This window comes from Megalobrama amblycephala, linkage group LG15, assembly GCF_018812025.1.
Source record: "Megalobrama amblycephala isolate DHTTF-2021 linkage group LG15, ASM1881202v1, whole genome shotgun sequence".
NCBI lineage: Eukaryota > Metazoa > Chordata > Actinopteri > Cypriniformes > Xenocyprididae > Megalobrama > Megalobrama amblycephala.
In genome coordinates this window covers 20,742,277-20,766,566 of record NC_063058.1, presented here as the reverse complement: position 1 = coordinate 20,766,566, position 24,290 = coordinate 20,742,277, and the positions used below count along the sequence as shown (strand labels likewise).

The window sequence follows — 24,290 nt, the reverse complement described above, 5'->3', positions numbered from 1 at the left end:
CACTGTAGATGATGATAACTTCAAACTCTTTCCAATTTTTCTCTGAGAAACTCCTTTCTGATATTGCTCCACTATTTTTCGCCACAGCATTGGGAGAATTGGTGATCCTCTGCCCATCTTGACTTCTGAGAGACACTGCCACTCTGAGAGGCTCTTTTTATACCCAATCATGTTGCCAATTGACCTGATAAGTTGCAAATTGGTCCTCCAGCTGTTCCTTATAGGTAAATTTAACTTTTCCGGCCTCTTATTGCTACCTGTCCCAACTTTTTTGGAATGTGTAGCTCTCATGAAATCCAAAATGAGCCAATATTTGGCATGACATTTCAAAATGTCTCACTTTCAACATTTGATATGTTATCCATATTCTATTGTGAATAAAATATAAGTTTATGAGATTTGTAAATTATTGCATTGCTTTTTTATTCACAATTTGTACGGTGTCCCAACTTTTTTGGAATCGGGTTTGTACTATGCACTATACTATATCATACTATACTATATTATGTTATGCTGTTATATAATATTATACTATACTATATCATACTATACTATATTGTTATACTATGTTATACCATATTATACTATATTACATTATACTATATTACACTATACTGTCATACTATATTATACCATATTACATTATACTGTATTATACTAAATTATATCTTACTATACTATGTTATTCTATATTACACTATACTATATCATACTATACTATATTATGTTATCCTGTTATATAATATAATATTATATTATACTATACTATATTACACTATACTGTATTGTTATACTATGTTCTACCATATTATACTATATTATATTATACTATATTTCACTAATATATCATACTATATAATACTATACTATATTACTCTGTTTTTTCACATTATATTAATGACAATTGACAAATGTCACAACTAGAAAAAAGGCTTAAATTTCTCTGCAGTATGAGCCTAAAAAATTCTTGACAGGTTCCTTGATTCCCCCGCATATGAGCTTTAATAAAGCATAAAGCCAGTTGATAGTTCAAAGTAGTTTTGAATAATTTGATTGTTTGAAACTTTCATTTCTTATTCGCACAGAGCCGGTCCCACCTCGGACGCTGACAGACTCTACAGGCAAGTCTATTGTGCTGCTTTCCCTTTCTTTATGTCACAGAGCACATATGCTGTTAGTCACATTTCAATAGCTAATTTATGTAACCCATGTGACTTTAGTGCTCTATATTTAGCTCACTGTCTACCACTATACTCTTATTCTCCTACATCAGAAGGTTCAGCACTCCGGTTTGTGAGGCGACCTACATAACGTGTGGTGTTCTCTGATCCTTCAGCTTGTGGTTAGGTTTAGGGATGGTTTGTTGTTCCTGAAGAAGCCCCGATCTTTGCTTTTATGTCAAACATCCCAAGGAAGCACCTTGAGTTAACTCAAACTTGAATTGGGTGTGCTTTGTCTAATCTGTAATTCTTGTTCCTCAGGTGTGGAGTACCAAGAAGTGGAAGTTCACCTGCTCCGTGAGAAGACCGGCTTCGGCTTCAGGATCCTGGGTGGAGACGAGGCGGTGCAGGCTGTGAGTCCGGAGGCCCGTGACAAGGCTCGTATGGGGCAGGATAAACAGATACTGGCTCATATCTGTACAGCTCCACGAGCAGCAGATGGAAACACACACCTGACAAATTCATTTCCTTCTGCTACTTATATGACATTAGCAGTATCATGTTTTTTTGGGCATGTACCATGATAATATGATGGTATATGACTATAGTGGTGGTTATAGTTTTGAAGTTTTCACAGTAATTATTAGAGCTGGGCTGTATGATATGTATATACTCTACTGTTCGGTACCGGGTTGGTTAAGAAGTCTTTTATGCACATCAAGGCTGCATATATAAAAAATACAGTAAAAACAGTAATATTGTGAAATAATTCTACAATTTAAAAATTACTGTTTTCTTTTTTAATATATTTTTAAAATGTAATTTATTCCTGTGACGCAAAGCTGAATTTTCAGCATCATTACTCCAGTCTTCAGTGTCACATGATCTTTCAGAAATCACTCTAAGTTTGCTGATTTTGGTGTTCAATAAACATTTCTTATTATTATCAATGTTAAAAACAGTTGAGCTGCTTAAAATTTTTGTGGAATAGCAGTTCAAAAGAACAGCATTTATTTGAAACAGAATCTTTTGTAACATTATAAATGTCTTTCCTGTCAGTTTTTAATAAGTTTAATGCATCTTAATGCATAATGCAAACATTAAGTTCTTACTGACCCCAATACGTGCAAGATGTTTTGCTCTTACGTCAGACGTATGATGCTTCTGTAATGATGTCAATATGTCTAAGTTTGTGTCCATCAAGCTTCAAACGGTGAAAAAAATAATAATTTTTTAACTATTTAAGTTGCTAGATAGGGAAAAAAAAAACACATTACTACATAATTGTTATGTAATGTATATAACATTGTGGGGATGAATTTCCAAAATATTAACTATATTTTGAGATGTACTGCTACAATAATATAAAAATTACTCATATTTTCATTATAATGCCCAGCTCTAATAGTTTTGTTTTTATTTTACATTTACGTTTTGAGCTTGGATTTTTTTGTTATTATTTAAACTTTTATTTATTTCATTTCAGTGTAGTTTTCACCCATTTCATTCCATCAGAAATGGTTCCATCTGCCTGTGACGAGACACTCAGCACTGTGATTGGTTGTTTTACATGTTAATCAGACATGTTGTTGTTTAGTCTGAAGCCAGGCTTGAAAAAATAATTTCAGATAAAATTAATCTCTGAATTTTTTGGACATATTTTAGCGCTTTGTTTTATTCTTTTGCACTGCATTTTTTTAGTTTTATTTATTGTTTACTGCTAATTTTCTTCCTCATAATAGTTATCATTAAAGGCATAGTTCACCCAAAAATCATCATTTACTCACCCTCTTGTTGTTCCAAACCTATATGAGGTTCTGTTGAACACAAAAGTAGATATTTTGAAGAATGTTGGTAACCCAACAGTTGATGGTAGCCATAGTATTTCTTTTCCTACTATGGAAGTCAATGGGTACAGTCAACTGTCTAGTTACCAACATTCTTCAAAATATCTTCTTTTGTGTTCAACAGAAGAAAGAAACTCATACAGGTTTGGAACAACATGAGGGTGAGTAATTTTTGGGTGAACTATCCCTTTAACATGTATCTATGTTATATATAAATAGTATTAGCATCTGATAGCATATGTGGCCACTGTATATAAGGAGTGCTGCTTTATTTTACACAGATTCTGTGCAGAATTATGACTCATTAGTTTAGACTGAATTGTCATGGATTTCCTTGACAGTTTATTAACGGTCGTCTCTTAGCTAGTTGTCTTTGCCAATCTCTGCCATTTTAATTTACTTTTCTTAAATAAATACCAGCAGTAAAGCGACTTTCTGTCAGCCTAGACCTGTATAAACCCATCAGCTAAGTCAAGAAAATGGCTGTTTGAACATGTAATGTAAATCTGGTGACAGTATTATTATGAGACTGTGAATGTCAGTTCACATTAATGTGATGACTGATTTTTCTTCACAGATTGTGATCGGAGCAATCATAGAGAACAGCCCCGCGGAGCGCGACGGCAGACTGCGTCCGGGAGATGAGCTGGTCTCGGTTGACAGGATGCCCGTGGCGGGGAGACCACACCGCTACGTCATCGACCTCATGCACGCGGCTGCACGAAACGGACAGGTCACCTTGACCGTCAGGAGGAGAGTTCTGCCGCAGCAGGGTAAGCAAAACTCTCCTGTGACTCAAAACCAGCAATGATATCCATAAATCCAGTCGGTAACTACACTGTCAGGGTTTATAAACTGATCAAAACATGCCTTCTGTCGTCTGATTGATAGTTTTTGCTTTTTAGCAAGTAAAAGGCCTTTTAGTATAACTGTAAAAACATCCAAAGTAATATTTTAAGGTGAAGCAGCTTAGGTTTACTTGATTATCCATATATCTTTTTTTTTTTTTTTTTAGAAAAATCATGTTAAAAATGATTAAGTATGAAAAATGAAAAATCAGGCTTTTGATGAACATTTATTTCTTACTTATTAAGCCTGATGTATCAAATATACTCTACAAAAAACACATTTGCTAACTATTTTTTACTTTTTTATATATTTTGTCGAAAGGTTCAATCAAACTGTTCCTTTTTTTTTTGTTCCAATTTTTCTGAATTTTCTTTCATACGTAAGGCTTTACAGGGTTAATGGTCGACATTATCAAGAAGTAAAACCGCAGTAATTGGAGGCAGTTATTTCAGTGTAATAGCTTGAGTCACATTGCTGTGGTTTGTGTTTGCATTGGCTGAGATTGTGTGTGCTGCCACCTGCAGGCCAGCCATGCGAGGAAAACGGTGCAGCGGCCAATCAAAGCAGTTCTCCCCGGGGTCATGCAGTGTGCCCGGTCAACTTACCCCCCACCACTGATGTAGTTATCCACCGCAAGGAAAGCGAAGGCTTTGGTTTTGTCATCATCAGCTCCCTCAATCGTCCAGAGACCACAAACACAATAAGTAATTCCTCTCTTCACATAACTGTTTGGTCAACACTAATGCATTCTTTTACACATGGTAATGTTTTAAAGTGCAAATGTATTGAAAGTCTGGGATCAGGCCCTATATCAGAGAAGATTTAACCATAAAAAAAGTCATTGCCTTTCAATGCAAGGAAGCTGATGCGTCTCATCCACATTTGGCTGAATTTCACAAAACCTGTATAAAAATAAATTAATTAATTTAAAAAAAATCTGTTCAGCACCTACAGTATTCCATCCCAAAATAAAAAAAGAAATACGAATATTATTATTATTATTTTTTTATTTTTTTTTGCATATAGCAAATGAAGCCTGTTTTAGAACTATTAAGATTACTATTAAGAATGTTTGTATAATATGACAAATGTATAATAGTAATATTGTTAAAAATATATTGGTTATATTATTATATTTATAATTATTATTATTATAGCAAATGAAACCTATTTTAGTACAATGAAGATTACTATTGGGAATATTTATAGTAGTATTTTATCTTTATAATTTTATATAAATTATGAAAATATGAAAAATGAATTTATAATACTAATATTAATAAATATTTTTAATTATATTAATATTAATATTATTATTATTATTATTATTATTATTATTATTATTATTATTATTATTGTTATTATTATAGCAAATGAAGCCTATTTTAGTACCATTAAGGTTACTATTGGGAATATTTATAGTAGTATTTTATCTTTATAATTTTATATAAATTATGAAAATATGAAAAATGAATTTATAATACTAATATTAATAAATATTTTTAATTATATTAATATTAAATATTTATTATTATTATTATTATTATTATTATTATTATTATTGTTATTATTATAGCAAATGAAGCCTATTTTAGTACCATTAAGGTTACTATTGGGAATATTTATAATAGTATTTTATATTTATAATTTTATATAAATTATTAAAATAAAATGAATTTATAATACTAATATTAATAAATATTTTTAATTATATTAATATTAAATATTTATTATTATTATTATTATTATTATTATTATTATTATAGCAAATAAAGCCTATTTTAGTACCATTAAGATTACTATTGGGAATATTTATAATAGTATTTTATATTTATAATTTTATATAAATTATGAAAATAAAATGAATTTATAATACTAATATTAATAAATATTTTTAATTATATTAATATTAAATATTTATTATTATTATTATAGCAAATGAAGCCTATTTTAGTACCATTAAGGTTACTATTGGGAATATTTATAATAGTATTTTATATTTATAATTTTATATAAATTATTAAAATAAAATGAATTTATAATACTAATATTAATAAATATTTTTAATTATATTAATATTAAATATTTATTATTATTATTATTATTATTATTATTATAGCAAATAAAGCCTATTTTAGTACCATTAAGATTACTATTGGGAATATTTATAATAGTATTTTATATTTATAATTTTATATAAATTATGAAAATAAAATGAATTTATAATACTAATATTAATAAATATTTTTAATTATATTAATATTAAATATTTATTATTATTATTATTATAGCAAATGAAGCCTATTTTAGTACCATTAAGATTACTGTTGAGAATATTAATATAGTAATTTTTATAAATTATAAATGAATAAATATTTATAACAACGAGATTGTAATGAAAATGTTACAATGTTAAAAATACTTAACGGTACTAAAATATAATTAATTTTCTTTATGGAAAATATTATTTCTTACTATTTATATTGCAGGGAAGTATGAACTTCTTATTATAGTTTTTTTTTACTGAAATATGACCAAAATATTTTACATGCATTTTTCATAAAATCCACATTCATGTTTTGTAGCTGTGCCACATAAGATCGGTCGCATCATCGAGGGCAGTCCGGCCGATCGCTGTGGGAAGCTGAAAGTTGGTGATCGTATTATGGCCGTCAACTGTCAGTCTATTATCAACATGCCTCATGCTGACATTGTCAAGCTGATCAAAGACGCTGGACTCACTGTCACCTTGCACATCATCCCAGAGGAAGGTACGATCAGTGTACATTACAATAAAGAAATATTTCTGTCTTCTTCCTTTGAAAACACAGTCATTTTGTGCCCTAGACGTAAACGGTGCTCATTCGGCCCCTACATCGGAGAAGCAGAGTCCCCTGGTGGCCCAGAAGCACAGCCCCTCCAGCCCAGCAGCTCAGCAGAGCCCGACCGTGGCTCATCCCAGCCCACCAGCGCCCCACCCCAGCCCGGCCACCACGCAGCCCAGCCCTCTGCTGATGGAGCCGGGCCCTGGAGCTCCACACAGCAGCCCACCAGTGACTCAAAGCAGTCTCTCTGTGAGTCAGCCCGGCCTGGAGGCCATGCAGTCGGGCTCAGTGGTGACTCAGGCTGCTCCTGTTGTGGATCCAGGCATGCCGGGGGTTCAACCCACCTCCATCGGATCAGTGCCGGTACCACCACAGCTGTACCTTCATGACACCAGGTACTGTTTGTCATGTCTAATATAATATTAAAATTTGAACAGAAAAAAATCTATCTATCTATCTATCTATCTATCTATCTATCTGACTATCTGACTATCTATCTATCTATCAAACTATATCTATCTATCTATCTATCTATCTATCTATCTATCTATGTCTGTCTGTCTGTCTATTCATCCATCTGTCCATCCTTCCATCCATCCATCCATCTATCCATCATCCTTCCTTCCATCCATCATCCATCCACCCACCCATCCATTTATACATCCATTCATCTATCATCCACCCATCCATTCATACATCCATTTATCTATCCATCCATCCATCCACCCACCCACCCATCCATTTATCCATCCATCCATCCATCCACCCACCCACCCATCCATTTATCCATCCATCCATCCATCCATCCATCCATCCACCAACCAACCAACCATTTATACATCCATTTATCTATCCATCCACCCATCCATCCATCCATCCATCCATCCATCCATCATCCATCTGTCCATCCCTCCCTCCATTTATACATCCATCCATCTATCCATTTATCCATCCATCCATCCATCCATACATCCATTTATCTATCCACCCATCCATTTATACATCCATTTATCCATCCATCTATCCATTTATCCATCCATCCATCCATCCACCCACCCACCCATCCATTTATCCATCCATCCATCCATCCATCCACCAACCAACCAACCATTTATACATCCATTTATCTATCCATCCATCCATCCATCCATCCATCCATCCATCCATCCATCCATCATCCATCTGTCCATCCCTCCCTCCATTTATACATCCATCCATCTATCCATTTATACATCCATTTATCCATCCATCCATCCATTTATACATCCATTTATCTGTCTGTCCATCCATCCATCCATCCACCCACCCATCAATTTATACATCCATTTATCTATCCATCCACCCATCCATCCATCCATCCATATATCCATCCCTCCCTCCATTTATACATCCATCCATTTATCCATCCATCCATCCATACATCCATTTATCTATCCACCCATCCATTTATACATCCATTTATCCATCCATCCATCCATTTATACATCCATTTATCTATCCATCCATCCACCCATCCATCCATCCATCCATCCATTTATCTATCCTCCATCCCTCCATTTATACATCCATCCATTTATACATCCATCCATCCATCCATCCATCCATCCATTTATCTTTCCACCCATCCATTTATACATCCATTTATCCATTTATCCATCCACCCATCCATTTATCCATCCATCCATCCATTTATACATCCATTTATCTATCCATCCATCCATCCATCCATTTATACATCCATTTATCCATCCATCCATTTATACATCCATCCATTTATCCATCCATCCATCCATCCATCCATTTATCTTTCCACCCATCCATTTATACATCCATTTATCCATTTATCCATCCACCCATCCATTTATCCATCCATCCATCCATTTATACATCCATTTATCTATCCATCCATCCATCCATCCATTTATACATCCATTTATCCATCCCTCCATTTATACATCCATCCATTTATCCATCCATCCATCCATCCATTTATCTTTCCACCCATCCATTTATACATCCATTTATCCATTTATCCATCCACCCATCCATTTATCCATCCATCCATCCATTTATCTATCCATCCATCCATCCATCCATTTATACATCCATTTATCCATCCATCCATTTATACATCCATTTATCTATCCATCCATCCATCCATACATCCATTTATACATCCATCCATTTATCTATCCACCCATCCCTCCATTTATCCATCCATCCATTTATCCATCCATCCATCCATCCATCCATCATCCATCCATTTATCCATCCACCCATCCCTCCATTTATACATCCATCCATCCATCATCCATCCATTTATCCATCCACCCATCCCTCCATTTATACATCCATCCATCCATCCACCCATCATCCATCCATTTATCCATCCACCCATCCCTCCATTTATACATCCATCCATCCATCCATCATCCATCCATTTATCCATCCACCCATCCCTCCATTTATACATCCATCCATCCATCCACCCATCATCCATCCATTTATCCATCCACCCATCCCTCCATTTATACATCCATCCATCCATCCATCCATCATCCATCCATTTATCCATCCACCCATCCCTTCATTTATACATCCATCCATCCATTTATCCATCCATCCACCCATCGCTCCATTTATACATCCATCCATTTATCCATCCACCCATCCCTCCATTTATACATCCATCCACCCATCGCTCCATTTATACATCCATCCATTTATCCATTTATCCATCCACCCATCCCTTCATTTATACATCCATCCATCCATTTATCCATCCACCCATCCCTTCATTTATACATCCATCCATCCATTTATCCATCCACCCATCCCTCCATTTATACATCCATCCACCCATCGCTCCATTTATACATCCATCCATTTATCCATCCACCCATCCCTCCATTTATACATCCATCCATCCATTTATCCATCCACCCATCCCTCCATTTATACATCCATCCACCCATCGCTCCATTTATACATCCATCCATTTATCCATCCACCCATCCCTCCATTTATACATCCATCCACCATCCCTCCATTTATACATCCATCCACCCATCGTTCCATTTATACATCCATCCATTTATCCATTTATCCATCCACCCATCCCTTCATTTATACATCCACCATCCATCCATACATCCATCCGACTATCTTACTGTTTTTATGTTGTAGTTTTGTTTTTTTGCCAGTTTCATCACAGCACATTATATTTCTATTGCATAAAGAAAACGAAGATTGTATTTATATATTTTTATACCAAGATGTTTTTTTTTCCATGATAACATTATTTTCATCACAATTGTGCACTTTTCTTCCCAAATTCATATGACCATAATTCATCCAGATGTTTTACTTTTGAATTATGTAATTATCAGTTCTAAATGGCAATTCTCATGTTTTACAATACAAATTACATCGATTTTTAAAAGTTACAATTTAGTTTACAATTTAAACAATATCTAATATTGTTTTTCATTATTGCTTTTTTGGACAAATTATATTTATTTTTTTTATATTTCAATGCAAGAAATCTTCATTGGTACAAAAAACACGTTCCATTGATTTCTAGATATAACATATAAATTAATTAAAGTGTTATTAAAATGTTATTAAAACTTTTTTTAATTAATAAAATCATATTTTTACTTTTGACTTTTTTGGGTGAAAAAATTCGGGCATGTTCTTGACATACTTCAAGAGACTGGCACATCCAAATCTCTTCATTTTATTCCTGTTTTTTGTCCACATGTCCACATTTGTTTAAGGGCTTCTCTCAGGTAGTCTTTGTGCTCAACCCAGTTGCCTTGGGCAGTCTCACATAACACTTCGAGCTCCTGCTGTCTTTCTCTCACACCAGCCTGAGTAACATCACTTAACACTTCATGATAAATTATTTACCTCTTCAATAATACATGCTTCTCCTCTCAGGCAGGGTTTGCACATTTTTTCCCAGGGTTGGCTCAAGACTGCTCTGATTTATGCATTGTGAAAGATGGGAACTGAGACTTGATAAATATGGCCCATGAGCAAAGCCCTGGTCACATGGTCAGAGAGAAGAAAAGGTCACTGCTAGATGTAAAATATGTTGTTTTTATTGTACATAGGACATAAAAGTATTTAAAGCAACATTTCCAGAGAGTTTAGGTGGATTGAACTTGAGTTCTGTGGGAAATGTGTAGCTGAAGTTATTCAGCCTGTTGAATTGCAGGACAGGATCACTTCATTTGACCTTGTTGGTAACTATAGGTCGGAAGTAAAAGCCAGGCAGGATGTTAAACCCGATATCTGCCAAGCTGCATACACGGACTACAGACAGCCCCCGGTGGACTACAGACATCCACCTGTAGCAGACTACAGACAGCCACCCACCATGGAGTACAGACACCCACCTGCTCTGATAGACTACAGACAACACTCCATCGCTGATTACAGACCACAGGTGAAACTGCTCATTTTATTACATAAAAATATTACTTGACATTACTTATCTACTTATCTACTTGACATCATATATATATATATATATACACACACACATAAATATTTAAATGCGGTTTGATCTCATATAATGATTTTAAATGTAATTTTTGGTCATTTTATTAATAAGCAAATAAATATAAATTAATATTAAATGTAACTTCATTTAAATTAGATAAAAGCTAAATAAAAGTCAAATGTGGGGGTTGTCTTAAACGTGCCACACTTAGATTTTTTTATTTATTTAATTTTTATTTCTTTTTCCAGGACTATGACTATTTCACTGTGGAACTGGAGAAAAGTGTGAAGGGATTTGGCTTTAGTATTCGCGGAGGACGGGAATATAAGATGGACCTGTTTGTGCTGAGACTGGCTGAGGACGGACCTGCGATCCGCAACGGCAGAATGAGGGTGAGAAAACTCTTCAGACACATTCTGAGATTATCAGTTCAAACTGTTAGATGGAAAAGGCTTTGATAATTGCACTTTTATAAATCAGAGTCTCACACTCAAACTGCTAAGATCTATTTTGAACATTTCACCCTTTGTAAAAAAAAAAAAAAAAAAATGCATTTATGTAAAATTATATTATATTATTAGTTCAAAATTTTCAGTTAGATTTATTTTATTTTTTTTTTAAATTAATACTTTTATTCAGCAAGGATGCATTAAATTGATCAAAAGTGAGAGTGAAGACATTTATAATGTTACAGACGATTTTTATTTCAATTAAATTCTGTTCTTTTGAATTTCCTATTCATCAAAGAAAAAATGTTTCCACAAAAATATAAAGCATATTAAGCAGCACATTTGTTTTCAATATTGATAATAATAAGAAATGTTTCTTAAGCACCAAATCAGCATATTATAATGATTTCTGAAGGATCATGTGACACTGAAGACTGGAGTAATGATGCTGAAAATTCAGCTTTGCCATCAAAGGAATAAATCACATTTTAAAATATATTAAAATAGTAATCAATTATTTGTAATTGTAATATTATTTCACAACTTTTTACTGTGTTTTGATAAAATAAATACAGCTTTGAGCTGAAGAGACTAAGAGATATATATAAAAAAAAATGGAACCCAAACTTTTGAACGGTAGTGTATTTGGGTCATTGACGAATAAGGTTTTTAAAAGTGTAAAAAAACGTAATGGAGATATAATTAATTTTGAAGTTTTATTAAGTGTTAACAATGAGATTATGTAGTTTTTATAATCAATTAACACTGCTTTTGTCATTTTTTACAAGATGGACAAAATTTGTCACCAAAAAAGTCATTCGGTTTTACCGAAATGTATTACATTTTAAGATATTTTAATCACAAATGAAATGGCTGTATTGGCCTTTGGACAGTTAAACCGAATGACCTTTTGACACTTCAAAATCTTTAAAATACCTTTATATGTAGCAAAATATAATTAAAACCTTTTGGATTCAATAAAAGAGTTCTAGTTGTACTACCTTACATGCAGTTGTGGCACCCTTGATAAATATGATCAAAGATGACAGTAAAAATAATCTGATAATAATAATAATAATAATCTGATCTTTAATTCATAAAATTAGCAAAAATCTAACCTTTCATTGAAGGAAAAGAATTGAAAGTGGGGGGAAATCACTTTATGAAATAAATGTTTTTCTCCAAAACACGTTGGCCACAATTATTGGCACCCCTAGAATATTTTATGAGTAAAAAAGATTGTTGAGCTTCACAAAATCGAAAGTGGCTGTAAGAAAATAGCTAAAGATTGAAAATCCCCATTTCCACTATCAGTGCAATAATTAAGAAGTTCCAATCAACTAAAGATGTTACAAATCTGCCTGGAAGAGGACGCATGTCTAAATCGTCCTAATGCGCTGTGAGGAGGAGAGTTTGAGTGGCCAAAGACTCTCCAAGGATCACAGCTGGAGAACTGCAGAGATTAGTTGAGTCTTGAGTCTCAGAAAGCCTAAAAAAATGATCAACCTACACCCACAAGTTGTTCGGGAGGGTTTCAAGAAAAATCCTCTGCTCTCATCCAGAAACAATCTCCAGTATATTAAGTTGTCAGACAAGACTGGAACTTCAAACGGGACGAGCTTCTGTGGTCAAATGAAACTAAAAAAAGAGCATTTTTGCAGCAAACCCACCAGATGGGTTTGGTGCACACATGGATAAAAAGTACCACATGCCCACGCTTAAATATACTGCTGGATCTTTAATGTTGTGGGCCTATTTTTCCGCTGGAGGTCCTGGACATCATGTTCAGATATATAGTATCATGGATTCTATCAAAAACCAACAGTTAAAAAACTGCTTCTGCTAGAAATCCAATAATGGGTCGTGGTTGGATCTTCCATCAGGACAATGATCCAAAACAAACATCAAATCCAACACAAAAATGGGTCACTGAGCACAAAATGACCATCCCAGTCCCCTGACCTGAACCCTAAAGAGAATGAGTGGAGTGAACTGAAGAGAAGAAGCACCATCATGGAGCTGGAATCTGAAGGATCTGGAGAGATTCTGCATGAAGGAATGGTCTCTGATCTCTTGTCCGGTGTTCTCCAAACTCATCAGGCATTATAGGTGAAGACTCAGAGCTGTTGTCTTGGCAAAAGAGAGTTGCAAAAAGTCTTGAATAAAAGGGTGACAAGATGTTTTGGATAAAAACATTTATTTCATAATGTGAGATTTTTTTTTTTTTTTTTTTTTTTTTTTTTTTTCTCCCCCCACTTTTCCTTCAATTTTTTGAATTAAAGATCAAAAGGATAAACAATGCAGATTTATTTTTATAGTCATCTTTGATCATATTTATCAAGGGTGCCAATCATTTTGACCACAACTGTACTTTGGATGTCATATCTTTGTTTTTTATTATTATTAAGGCCTTTGGACAAAAAATTAATGCATCACGTCATTGGCCCATTTGCACTTATTCCACAACTCTCTGGAATACTTCATTCTGATTGGTCATTTATCATACAGCAAACACCTTCAGGGTGATACAAGATCCTGACTCAAAATATCCACTCCTGATTTTTCTCATGTCCACAGGTTGGAGATCAGATTATTGAAATTAACGGCGAGAGTACGAGAGACATGAGTCACGCCCGTGCCATCGAGCTCATCAAGGCCGGTGGTCGTCGAGTGCGTCTGCTGTTGAAGAGGGGCACGGGACAGGTGCCGGAATATGGTGGGTATCTCAATACACACAGCCAATGCTGTTCAATTAAAAAGAAAAGTTTTATAGCCATTAGCAACTTTTCAGATGAACGTAGAATTCATAATCATGTTTTACAATTAAAAAACTGCTGATTTTGGCCAAAATAATAGAGCGAATGCACATAAATGTGCTTATTGGAGTGCACCGGGGAACAATCGCTCAAGTGGTACACTGTGATTTTGACGGTTTGCTTTAGCTGAAAGCTTTCTGTTAAAAGCTTAAAAGCCTTTGATGACTCACTATATCAATTAAACCTTTCAGTGAACTTTCATTTAGTGATGAAACGTCTGGTAGCCTGTAACCAGTGTTGTCTTAACTCCTCTCCTATCAGCTGCTCTGTTTTTCTAACTCTTCTGTGCAATGCAATAGTTCAGTCTTTTACTTCCTGTCCTGTAGGGATGGTACCTACCAACCTTTCCATGTGCATGAAAAGCGACACTCTAGCCTCACCCTATTTCTTCATAATGGGACACACTAAAGACACGGTTCGTGGCATCCTGCACGTCTTTCTGCTTGCGTTTCTTCTATATCTGTAGATTTTCTCTCTGTTTCTGTTTCCGTTTGCATTGGCACAATAGCATACGTTGCATGTCTGAGTATTTTTAACTAGACTGTGATTGGTCGCAAAGTGTGTTTGTGTGTAGTTTTGTGTTGCTGTGTGCATGTGAGCGTATGACAGTGTTGGGGAAGCTACTTTGTAACTGATTGAAGTGTTAAAGTAGTTAAACTACAATAAGTTATAAATATATGAATAGAAGATTAGTTGGATTTACATTTTTCATATTCAGGATACAAAAATATACATCCAGAATTTACATTCAGAATTTATTTATATATTCACTATATGTATTCAGAATTACATAGATATATTGACGATTTGCATTCATATATTCAGAATTATAACTATATATTCAGATCTGCATGCATAATTTCAGACATATAACTACATATAAATGATTTATATTTAGATTTGTATTTACTGTATATACTTAGAAGTTTAATTTTTTTATTTTTTTTGGAATTTTTTTTTTTGGAATTTTTTTTATTTGGAATTATATTTATATTTTTGATTTGCATTTATATATCAGAGTTATAACTATATATTCATATACAGTACATATATATATATATATATATATATATATTCAGAATTTATATTTTCAGACTTATAACTACATATAAATGATTTACATTTATATTTAGATTTGCATTTACTGTATATATTTGTAGTTTATAAATCAGTTATTATTATATCAGAATTTATATATCAGAGTTATAACTATATATTCAGATTTATATTTATATAACTTCATTTAGGATCTACAAATTTCAATTCAGATTTCATATAATTATTTATTGTTTGGCCATTCATAATACATATGTATGTTTATTATTTATATACATTTTTATTAGTTCTGTCAAACGATTAATCGTGATTTATTATGTGTATATAAATACACAAACATTATATTTTGCTACTTTTAAAGGTATTTTAAAGATTTAAGTGTCAAAAGGTCATTCGGTTTAACCGTCCAAAGGCCAATACAGTCATTTAATTTGTGATTAAAATATCTTAAAATGTAATAAATGTATATATTTTTTATTCTGTCATGATTTTATAACATCATATATCAACATAGTGCAAAATGGTATTAAAATTATGTGTAGAAGTCGTTGCTTTGTTTTGAGAAAGAATGTCGGAAAAATGAATTTCATTGATGTCATTCGGAGTAACCGATATAAAGGGACCATTTTGGATCAAGTCATGCGATCAATATCCTGTGACAGGATGTGACATCATTCAGACACCTGCAAAGGACCACATGATCGTGAAGCAAAGTAACTAACTCTCTCTTAACTATTAGAAAAATTCATGTTTTCACTTGCTCATACGCATGTCCCGAAACATCAGGTCATTCGGTACAACCGCTATAAAACATGGAAAATGTTGTAATATTTAAAAAAAATTGTACTAAATATAAAATGTTTGATTGTCCTTTTGCTAGTAGCTAGCTAGATATCAGCCTGTTAGCATTGTTTGAAAATATCGTCATTTGGTATAACCAAAAGTGTCATTCGGTAAAACCGAAATTTGGTTAACCCAAATGACTTTTTGGTGACAAATTTTGTCTATCTTGTAAAAAAAATGACAAAAGCATTGTTAATTGATTATAAAAACCACATAATGTCATTGTTAACACCTTAATAAAAATTCAAAATTAATTATATCTCCATTATGTTTTTTTTTACACTTTCGTCAATGACCCAAATACATGTGTGTGTGTATTTATATATGCATAATAAATATACACAGTACACATATTATGTAAACAAACTTTTATTTTGGATGCGTTTGACAGCACTAATTTTTATAATAAAAATTATATATATACATATCTCGATATGTAATAAGTTGAAAATGCAATATTTCATAAAATATTTGACTATGCAAAAGCTTTATAAAAGGCCACACAGACTCATGAATCATATTTAGAAGTTCATTACATAAACCATCAAAATGAACCAATTCACTAAAATGAATCAAACTTACCAACATTACGGATAAGGGATAGTATCATTTTGTTACTTTACCGGTTACGCTAAATTAGCTTGTACTGGAAATGCTCCCCAACACTTCTGTTGTGTCCATTGGCAGTAACCTTGATGTGCAGTCGGGTGTATCGGGTGATTCACAGGTTCTTTGTGTTTCCTGGTAGACAGTGCCGCCTCCCGGAGTGCTGTCTCTCCAGCCGCCCCTGCCTTGTCGGAAGTAGTCTCACCCCGCTAGCCTGACACTTGCCCTTCGCCGTCACCCGTCATCTCATCCAGCCTCAAAACCCTGAACTTTCAGTGGCATTCTGTGACAGTCTGGACCAATCACGGCACCCCTCGTGGTCAGTTTTGTGGGGCTTCGCCCGTGGAACAAAGGGTGGCAGGTCCACCTGTAAGAGCTGTGATTTGAACAGCCTAAAAAACAGAGAAGATGGATCATAAAAGTCGAAAATATTAAGAACAGATGGAGACACATCAACCTCAAATGGATTGTCGCATCCAACTTGCTTTTCATATAGTCGCTGATCCAAGTTTGTTTTCTGTTTTTCTGGACGATCCAGATGAACGGCAGCCAAAGACGCGTGGCTCGCCCTCTTCGCTGTTTAATTCTGGATCCAGAGCGGAAACTTCTTGCAGGGGAACGAGCTGAACTTTCAACGCCTCGTTCTTCCGTCCTGTGGACCCAAGCTCTCTTTATTTGTTTATCATGTAGAGGTTGTTTATTTTTTGTATCATTTCAAGATGTTCAGAACAAGCCTCTAGCGATACTGGGGGTCAAATATCGCAAATATATGTGTAGCATGAAAAGAGATTCCTGAAGAAACACACAAACAAGTTCTGAGTTGAGAACTTCAACGTTTTAGTATTGAGTTTCGTTATATGTCTGATGGGAAAAAAAACGTCACCATAGACATTGTGAAACACTGACAGTAAATATAAAAGGAGGCCGCCATGATGGAGAGATACAAGGTAAAGTATCTTGCCTACCCATTCGTGCTGAGTTATAGGAGGTAAATGCATATCAATCGCCAAATCTGCCGCATGGACGTATCCCTTTAGAACCCAAGACAATATGTTTCAATAGTATGGAACTGAACTGAACTGAAGCAGGACTGCAGATGTTTCCGAAGCCTCAGTGCATCATTCCTGGCCCTGTACTGTGTGCCACCACTGTGGATCTGGGGTGCCATCTTACACCTCGCAAGCTTCATTCCCATGTCCCTGATGGCTCCGTAGTTCATTGGAGCTAATTAGCAGAGCTAATTAAAAAAGGAGGGAGTTTTTCAGGGCAGTTTGGTTTGAGACCAGGAGACCTGTAGTCTTTCACCGTGTCTTAACCAAGTGCGACAAGACATAATTTGGCTGTTTACTCCAAATGTGAAAAATAGCTCAAAAATATCTAGTCAGAATGTATTTGATGTGTAATCAACAGCAGTAATATGTAATTATGAATTGAGCTACTTATCTGTAAATATGGATTTTAGACCAATAAGATGTAATAATGGGTGGGGCTACACACATGTAAATGTGGATTTTAGACCAATGGGATGTAATAATGGGCGGGGATACACACGTAAATGTAGATTTTAGACCAATGGGATGTTATAATGGGCGGGGCTACACACGTAAATGTGGATTTTAGACCAATGGGATGTAATAATGGGCGGGGATACACACGTAAATGCAGATTTTAGACCAATAAGATGTAATTGTGGGCGGGGCTGCATGCGTAAATGTGGATTTTAGACTAACACAATATAATTATGGGTGGGGCTACATACACATCAATGTGGATTTTAGACTGAGATGTAATAATGGGCGGGGCTACACGCACATAAATGTGGATTTTAGACCAATAAGATGTAATTGTGGGTGGGGCTACATGCGTAAATGTGGATTTTAGACTGAGATTAATAATGGGCAGGGCTACACACACGTAAATGTGGATTTTAGACCAATAAGATGTAATTGTGGGCGGGGCTACATGCATAAATATGGATTTTAAACTGATACAATATAATTATGGGTGGGGCTACATAGGGCTGGGTGATATATCGCATGCGATTGTCACGCGCATTTCGTCAGTAAAGCCGGTTCCCTGATTACCGCTAAATCGCCATCACCTGCTTTCAAATGGAGCGCCATTTAATAGACAGAGCCGTAGTTCACTGACAAGCTACGCAATATCGCGTTCATTATCGAAGGCGCTTCATCTGCGATATGAACGCGATATTGCGTAGCTTGTCAGTGATCTACGTAAATGTGGATTTTAGACTAATACAATAGAATTATGGGTGGGGCTACACACACATCAATGTGGATTTTAGACTGAGATGTAATAATGGGCGGGGCTACACACGTAAATGTGGATTTTAGATTAATGGGATGTAATAATGGGCGGGGCTACACACATGTAAATGTGGATTTTAGACCAATAAGATGTAATTGTGGGCGGGGCTACATGCATAAATGTGGATTTTAGACTGATACAATATAATTATGGGTGGGGCTACATAGGGCTGGGCGATATATCGCATGCGATTGTCACACGCATTTCGTCAGTAAAGCCGGTTCCCTGATTACCGCTAAATCGCCATCACCTGCTTTCAAATGGCGCGGCATTTAATAGACAGAGCCGTAGTTCACTGACAAGCTACGCAATATCGCGTTCATTATCGAAGGCGCTTCATCTGCGATATGAACGCGATATTGCGTAGCTTGTCAGTGATCTACGTAAATGTGGATTTTAGACTAATACAATATAATTATGGGTGGGGCTACATACACATCAATGTGGATTTTAGACTGAGATGTAATAATGGGCGGGGCTACACACGTAAATGTGGATTTTAGATTAATGGGATGTAATAATGGGCGGGGCTACACACATGTAAATGTGGATTTTAGACCAATAAGATGTAATTGTGGGCGGGGCTACATGCATAAATGTGGATTTTAGACTGATACAATATAATTATGGGTGGGGCTACATAGGGCTGGGCGATATATCGCATGCGATTGTCACACGCATTTCGTCAGTAAAGCCGGTTCCCTGATTACCGCTAAATCGCCATCACCTGCTTTCAAATGGCGCGGCATTTAATAGACAGAGCCGTAGTTCACTGACAAGCTACGCAATATCGCATTCATTATCAAAGGCGATTCATCTGCGATAATGAACGCGATATTGCGTAGCTTGTCAGTGATCTACATAAATGTGGATTTTAGACTAATACAATATAATTATGGGTGGGGCTACATACACATCAATGTGGATTTTAGACTGAGATGTAATAACGGGTGGGGCTACATACACACGTGGATTTTAGACCAATGAGATATAATTATGGGTGGGGCTACACACACGTAAATGCGGATTTTAGACCAATAAGATGTAATTGTGGGCGGGGCTACATGCGTAAATGTGGATTTTAGACTAATACAATATAATTATGGGTGGGGCTACATACACATCAATGTGGATTTTTTTATAATGTAACAATGGGCGGGGCTACATACATGTAAATGTGGATTTTAGACCAATGAGATGCAATTATGGGTGGGGCTACATACATGTCAGTGAGGATTCTGGACCAATAAGATGTAATTATGGGCGGGGATACATACATGTAAATGTGGATTTTAGAACGTTTGCGACCAATAAGACGTCACCATACAATTTTTTTGTAGAACATGGCAAAATTTCCTGCCACTTGTTACAACTGCACTTAGTTATGGCAAAGTGAACATGAAATCAGTTGACTCCATTTACTTTCTTCATATAAATTCCTGGTGCAAGATTTTGGCACTATACCGGTTATTGGCCGATTTCGATATTAGTTATTTAACTTTGCCTGCTCATTTCCCATTTTTACATTTTAGATTTTTTTTGCCATCATCTAACGCTCACTCGAAGATAATCTTAAAATTTATAAACAATTAATAACACTGTTAAATGTGATTTTAGCAAATATTAATTTTTCATACGGTACATTATAATTCATTTGTAGTATTTAAAATGAAGTTTTAGTGTTTTATTTTTACATTTATTTAAACAAAATGGTATGGAATTTTAATATCAGCCATTTATTGGTTACCGAGCATAACATGAAAATGATTAATCTGGCTAATCTGTATCCAGAACTTTGGTTTATCGCTTGACACTCACACCTGGTTAAGACACGGTTAAGGTTCAACCGGGAGCCGAGACGAGGAAAAAGGGTCTTTTTAAATGATATGGGCATGATCAGGGTCTCTCTAGCATGAATGGGTGGGACCCAGTTGTATGGGGCAGAGTGCCTTACTGGCAGGACAAAGAGCAGTATGAAATATGCATTTTACATATAGAAAATTGAAACCTCTTAAGAGCTGAGCTTTTGTTTTCACCTTTGATTCAATGGTGATAAACTTTGCCAATTTTTTTCTGATGTCGTGAAAATGTTTTGTTAGTGAAAATGTATAAAGATCAAACATTTTGATCTGGCACATGTGGACAGTGGTATGAGAAAATAAGGAGATAATATATCAAGATTTTGGGTTTGTTGCGGCAAACACTGTTTTATCGAAACCTCTATCATTCTGACCTTTTCATTAGATGGAGGAGACTGTGTGTTAATGCGTTTCATAAGGTGATAGTGATCAACAGAAACATTTACAGTGATTGAATCTCACAGTGTGGAGGGAGGGTTCGATGCCATGCAGTGTTTCACCTCTTTTTGTATTCATTTAATTGTGAAATTGTCTTATGCTGCTCAGCACCTGTCATTCTGATCACAGGCTGATAACTGTGCCAATTCAATTGTTTTTGAGGTATGTGGAATGTAATTCCAGATTTTCAAGCGGTCTCTTGAACTACGGAAAGTGAGTCAAGAGATGCATTGAAAGCGTTGCATATCAATTTAAGCTTATCACATTCCTACTTCTCAACACTGCAAAAAAAGAGAGAAACATTCTTAATCAGTATTTTGTCTCGTTTTCCTGTAACATTTTATAAACATCCTTAAAGCAAGTTAAAGGAGTAGTTCAACCAAAAATGAAAATTATCCCATGATTTACTCACCCTCAAGCCATCCTAGGTGTACATGACTATCTTCTTACAGACGAACACTATCGGAGTTATATTAAATAATGTTCTGGTTTTTGAAACTCCAAAAATTCATCCATCCATCATAAAAATACATACAAATTTGATGCATTCTTAATTCATATGTACACCATTTAAAGAGTACTCAATCCAATTCAATGGAAATTTGTCATACTTTTGAAATGCGCACATTTAAAACAGTATATCTTGAATTAAGGGTATGTTTACATGACAACGATATGCTTAAAACGGAGAAGTTTTTCCTTCGAGTTTTCTGCGTACAGATGACACCATTGTCAAAACGATCCCCATTCACACGGATCAACTAAAAACGCTGTATTCTGCTGGCAGGCCATTGGATGGCGATGAAACACTATAGACTGAACATGTAATACGCATGTACAAGACGTTATCATTTTCACAGATTCGCGTTGTTTTTTTGTTGTTTACATGGAGACCATTTTCAAAAACTTGCACTTTGAAACCTGTTTTCATAAGCTTGAGTTTTCAGGCCACCAAAACGCATTTAAAGTTTTAGGTTTTTAGTTAAAAACTGAAAAAAACTTATTTCAAGATGTACAATATCAACTAGATTCATCTTGTTTTAAGGACGTTTAGATGTTTTTTGATGGAAAACAAGAGGAAAATAGTGATTCATAATATTTTTTTTTTTTTGCAGTGAAACAAGATCGTGTATATTAGTAATGTGTGCCACAATAAAAATGCTCCCTGTTCATATATCCCTGATGGTTTTGTAGCTAGCACATAATATTTGTAGTCTCCATCGATTCCATCATTGGGTGCAGTGTGCTAGAAAAAACTGCTGTTTACATGGAGAGACAGACAGCTAGAAACGGTGAAGGAAAATGTGGATGCATTTATTGCACAGCTCATAGCTTTTACTGTTTGAAGCTGTATCCTGCCTGCTGTGAAAATAAGACAAAGAAAAAAAAAAAAACATTTTATATTACTGAGGAAAATATTGAATCTGTGAAAGATGGCACGTACCAGGGCCCATTCAGATCAATATTACTGTCTAGTGTTAGATGTGTATTTACCTTGTACAGCTGTACTCCTATAAATATGGTTTAATGTATTATTGATAGTTTCAAAGACTAAGTGATCAAATATTTTTATGAAATGCAACAGTACGGATATAATAAATTTTGCTAAAATCTTGTTTACCTGTATGATATTCTGATATACTGTTAAATAAACTCTGACAAGGTCTGAAGTTCTTTTTATAGTTCTGATTTACTCATGTCTGATTGTGTGAGCAGTTATTCATCATACTGAAAGATAATTAAAAACACAAGTGACACTTGAATATAAATGGTGTGTGTGTGTGTGTGTGTGTGTGTGTGTGTGTGTGTGTGTGTGTGTGTGTGTGTGTGTGTGTGTGTGTGTGTGTGTGTGTGTGTGTGTGTGTTTGAGAGAGAGAGAGAGAAAACTTGTATTTATTACTTTGTGGGGTCCTTTACTTGTTATCTTATTGGGGTCATTTGGATCCCACAAAGTAGAATAAACAAGGATGTGTGTGCTCATAATCAGATACGCTTTAGGAATTTGGCATTTTTTATGGACTAAGAAAGAGTAATCAAAAAGTAGTCATAATACATTCAAATGAGTAATCTTGATAACGTTAATAAATAAAAAATTGTCATGTATTTGTATTATAAAAAGGAAAGTTTGATTCTGATTGGTTGCGCCGCATTCGAAGCCGTTGTAAAATTCCCGAAAACATACAGCTGACCGCGTTACACAAGTATCGCTGCGCCACTGAATGCGAATGTTTCTGCATCTGTCTTAGCAACTTGTTGAAACGTGTCTCTACTGACTTTGTTCATTGAAGCTTACTGCATTATGTAGAAGAGTATTGTGAGAGAGACATCGTGTGACCGAGTGTAGTGACTGCATTAAGATTTAGCATTTTCCTTCAGGTCAGTCCTATGTTCATAATAAAAAATCAGTTTGAATGCCCGCTGCGATCTTGTCCTTTTAACATTTAATGGGTTTTCCCATGCCCTGCTGACACTTGACAGCGCTAGTCAAAGCATTTGTCATTTGCGTCTTGTCAAGTTTCAATATAAAAGTCTTTGCGACTGAGAGACTTGCTCATAAACAGGGTTGCCAGGTTTTTTTCACAACAAAACCCGCTCAATTGCTACTCAAAACTAGCCCAAAACTATCCCAATCACGTTTTGGGGGGTCCCTCTGTAAAAATCGTGTTCCGAGGGGTAAAATCCACGTTTTTGGTACAATTCGCAT

The 24,290-nt window shown here is 35.0% G+C and overlaps 1 protein-coding gene across 1 annotated transcript in view; it reads left to right on the top strand.

Moving 5' to 3' along the window:
• magi2b (membrane associated guanylate kinase, WW and PDZ domain containing 2b) overlaps positions 1-23,256 on the top strand; it is a 144,832-nt gene extending 121,576 nt beyond the window's left edge. The window contains exons 14-24 of the mRNA XM_048157920.1: positions 1,086-1,121; positions 1,482-1,573; positions 3,585-3,780; positions 4,381-4,560; positions 6,442-6,627; positions 6,704-7,076; positions 10,942-11,134; positions 11,440-11,583; positions 14,218-14,356; positions 14,783-14,871; positions 17,104-23,256. Of these exons, the coding sequence (XP_048013877.1) occupies positions 1,086-1,121; positions 1,482-1,573; positions 3,585-3,780; positions 4,381-4,560; positions 6,442-6,627; positions 6,704-7,076; positions 10,942-11,134; positions 11,440-11,583; positions 14,218-14,356; positions 14,783-14,871; positions 17,104-17,160 (1,685 nt within the window). The 3' untranslated portion in view covers positions 17,161-23,256. The remainder of the gene's footprint in view (positions 1-1,085; positions 1,122-1,481; positions 1,574-3,584; positions 3,781-4,380; positions 4,561-6,441; positions 6,628-6,703; positions 7,077-10,941; positions 11,135-11,439; positions 11,584-14,217; positions 14,357-14,782; positions 14,872-17,103) is intronic.
• The last annotated feature ends 1,034 nt before the right edge of the window (positions 23,257-24,290 follow it).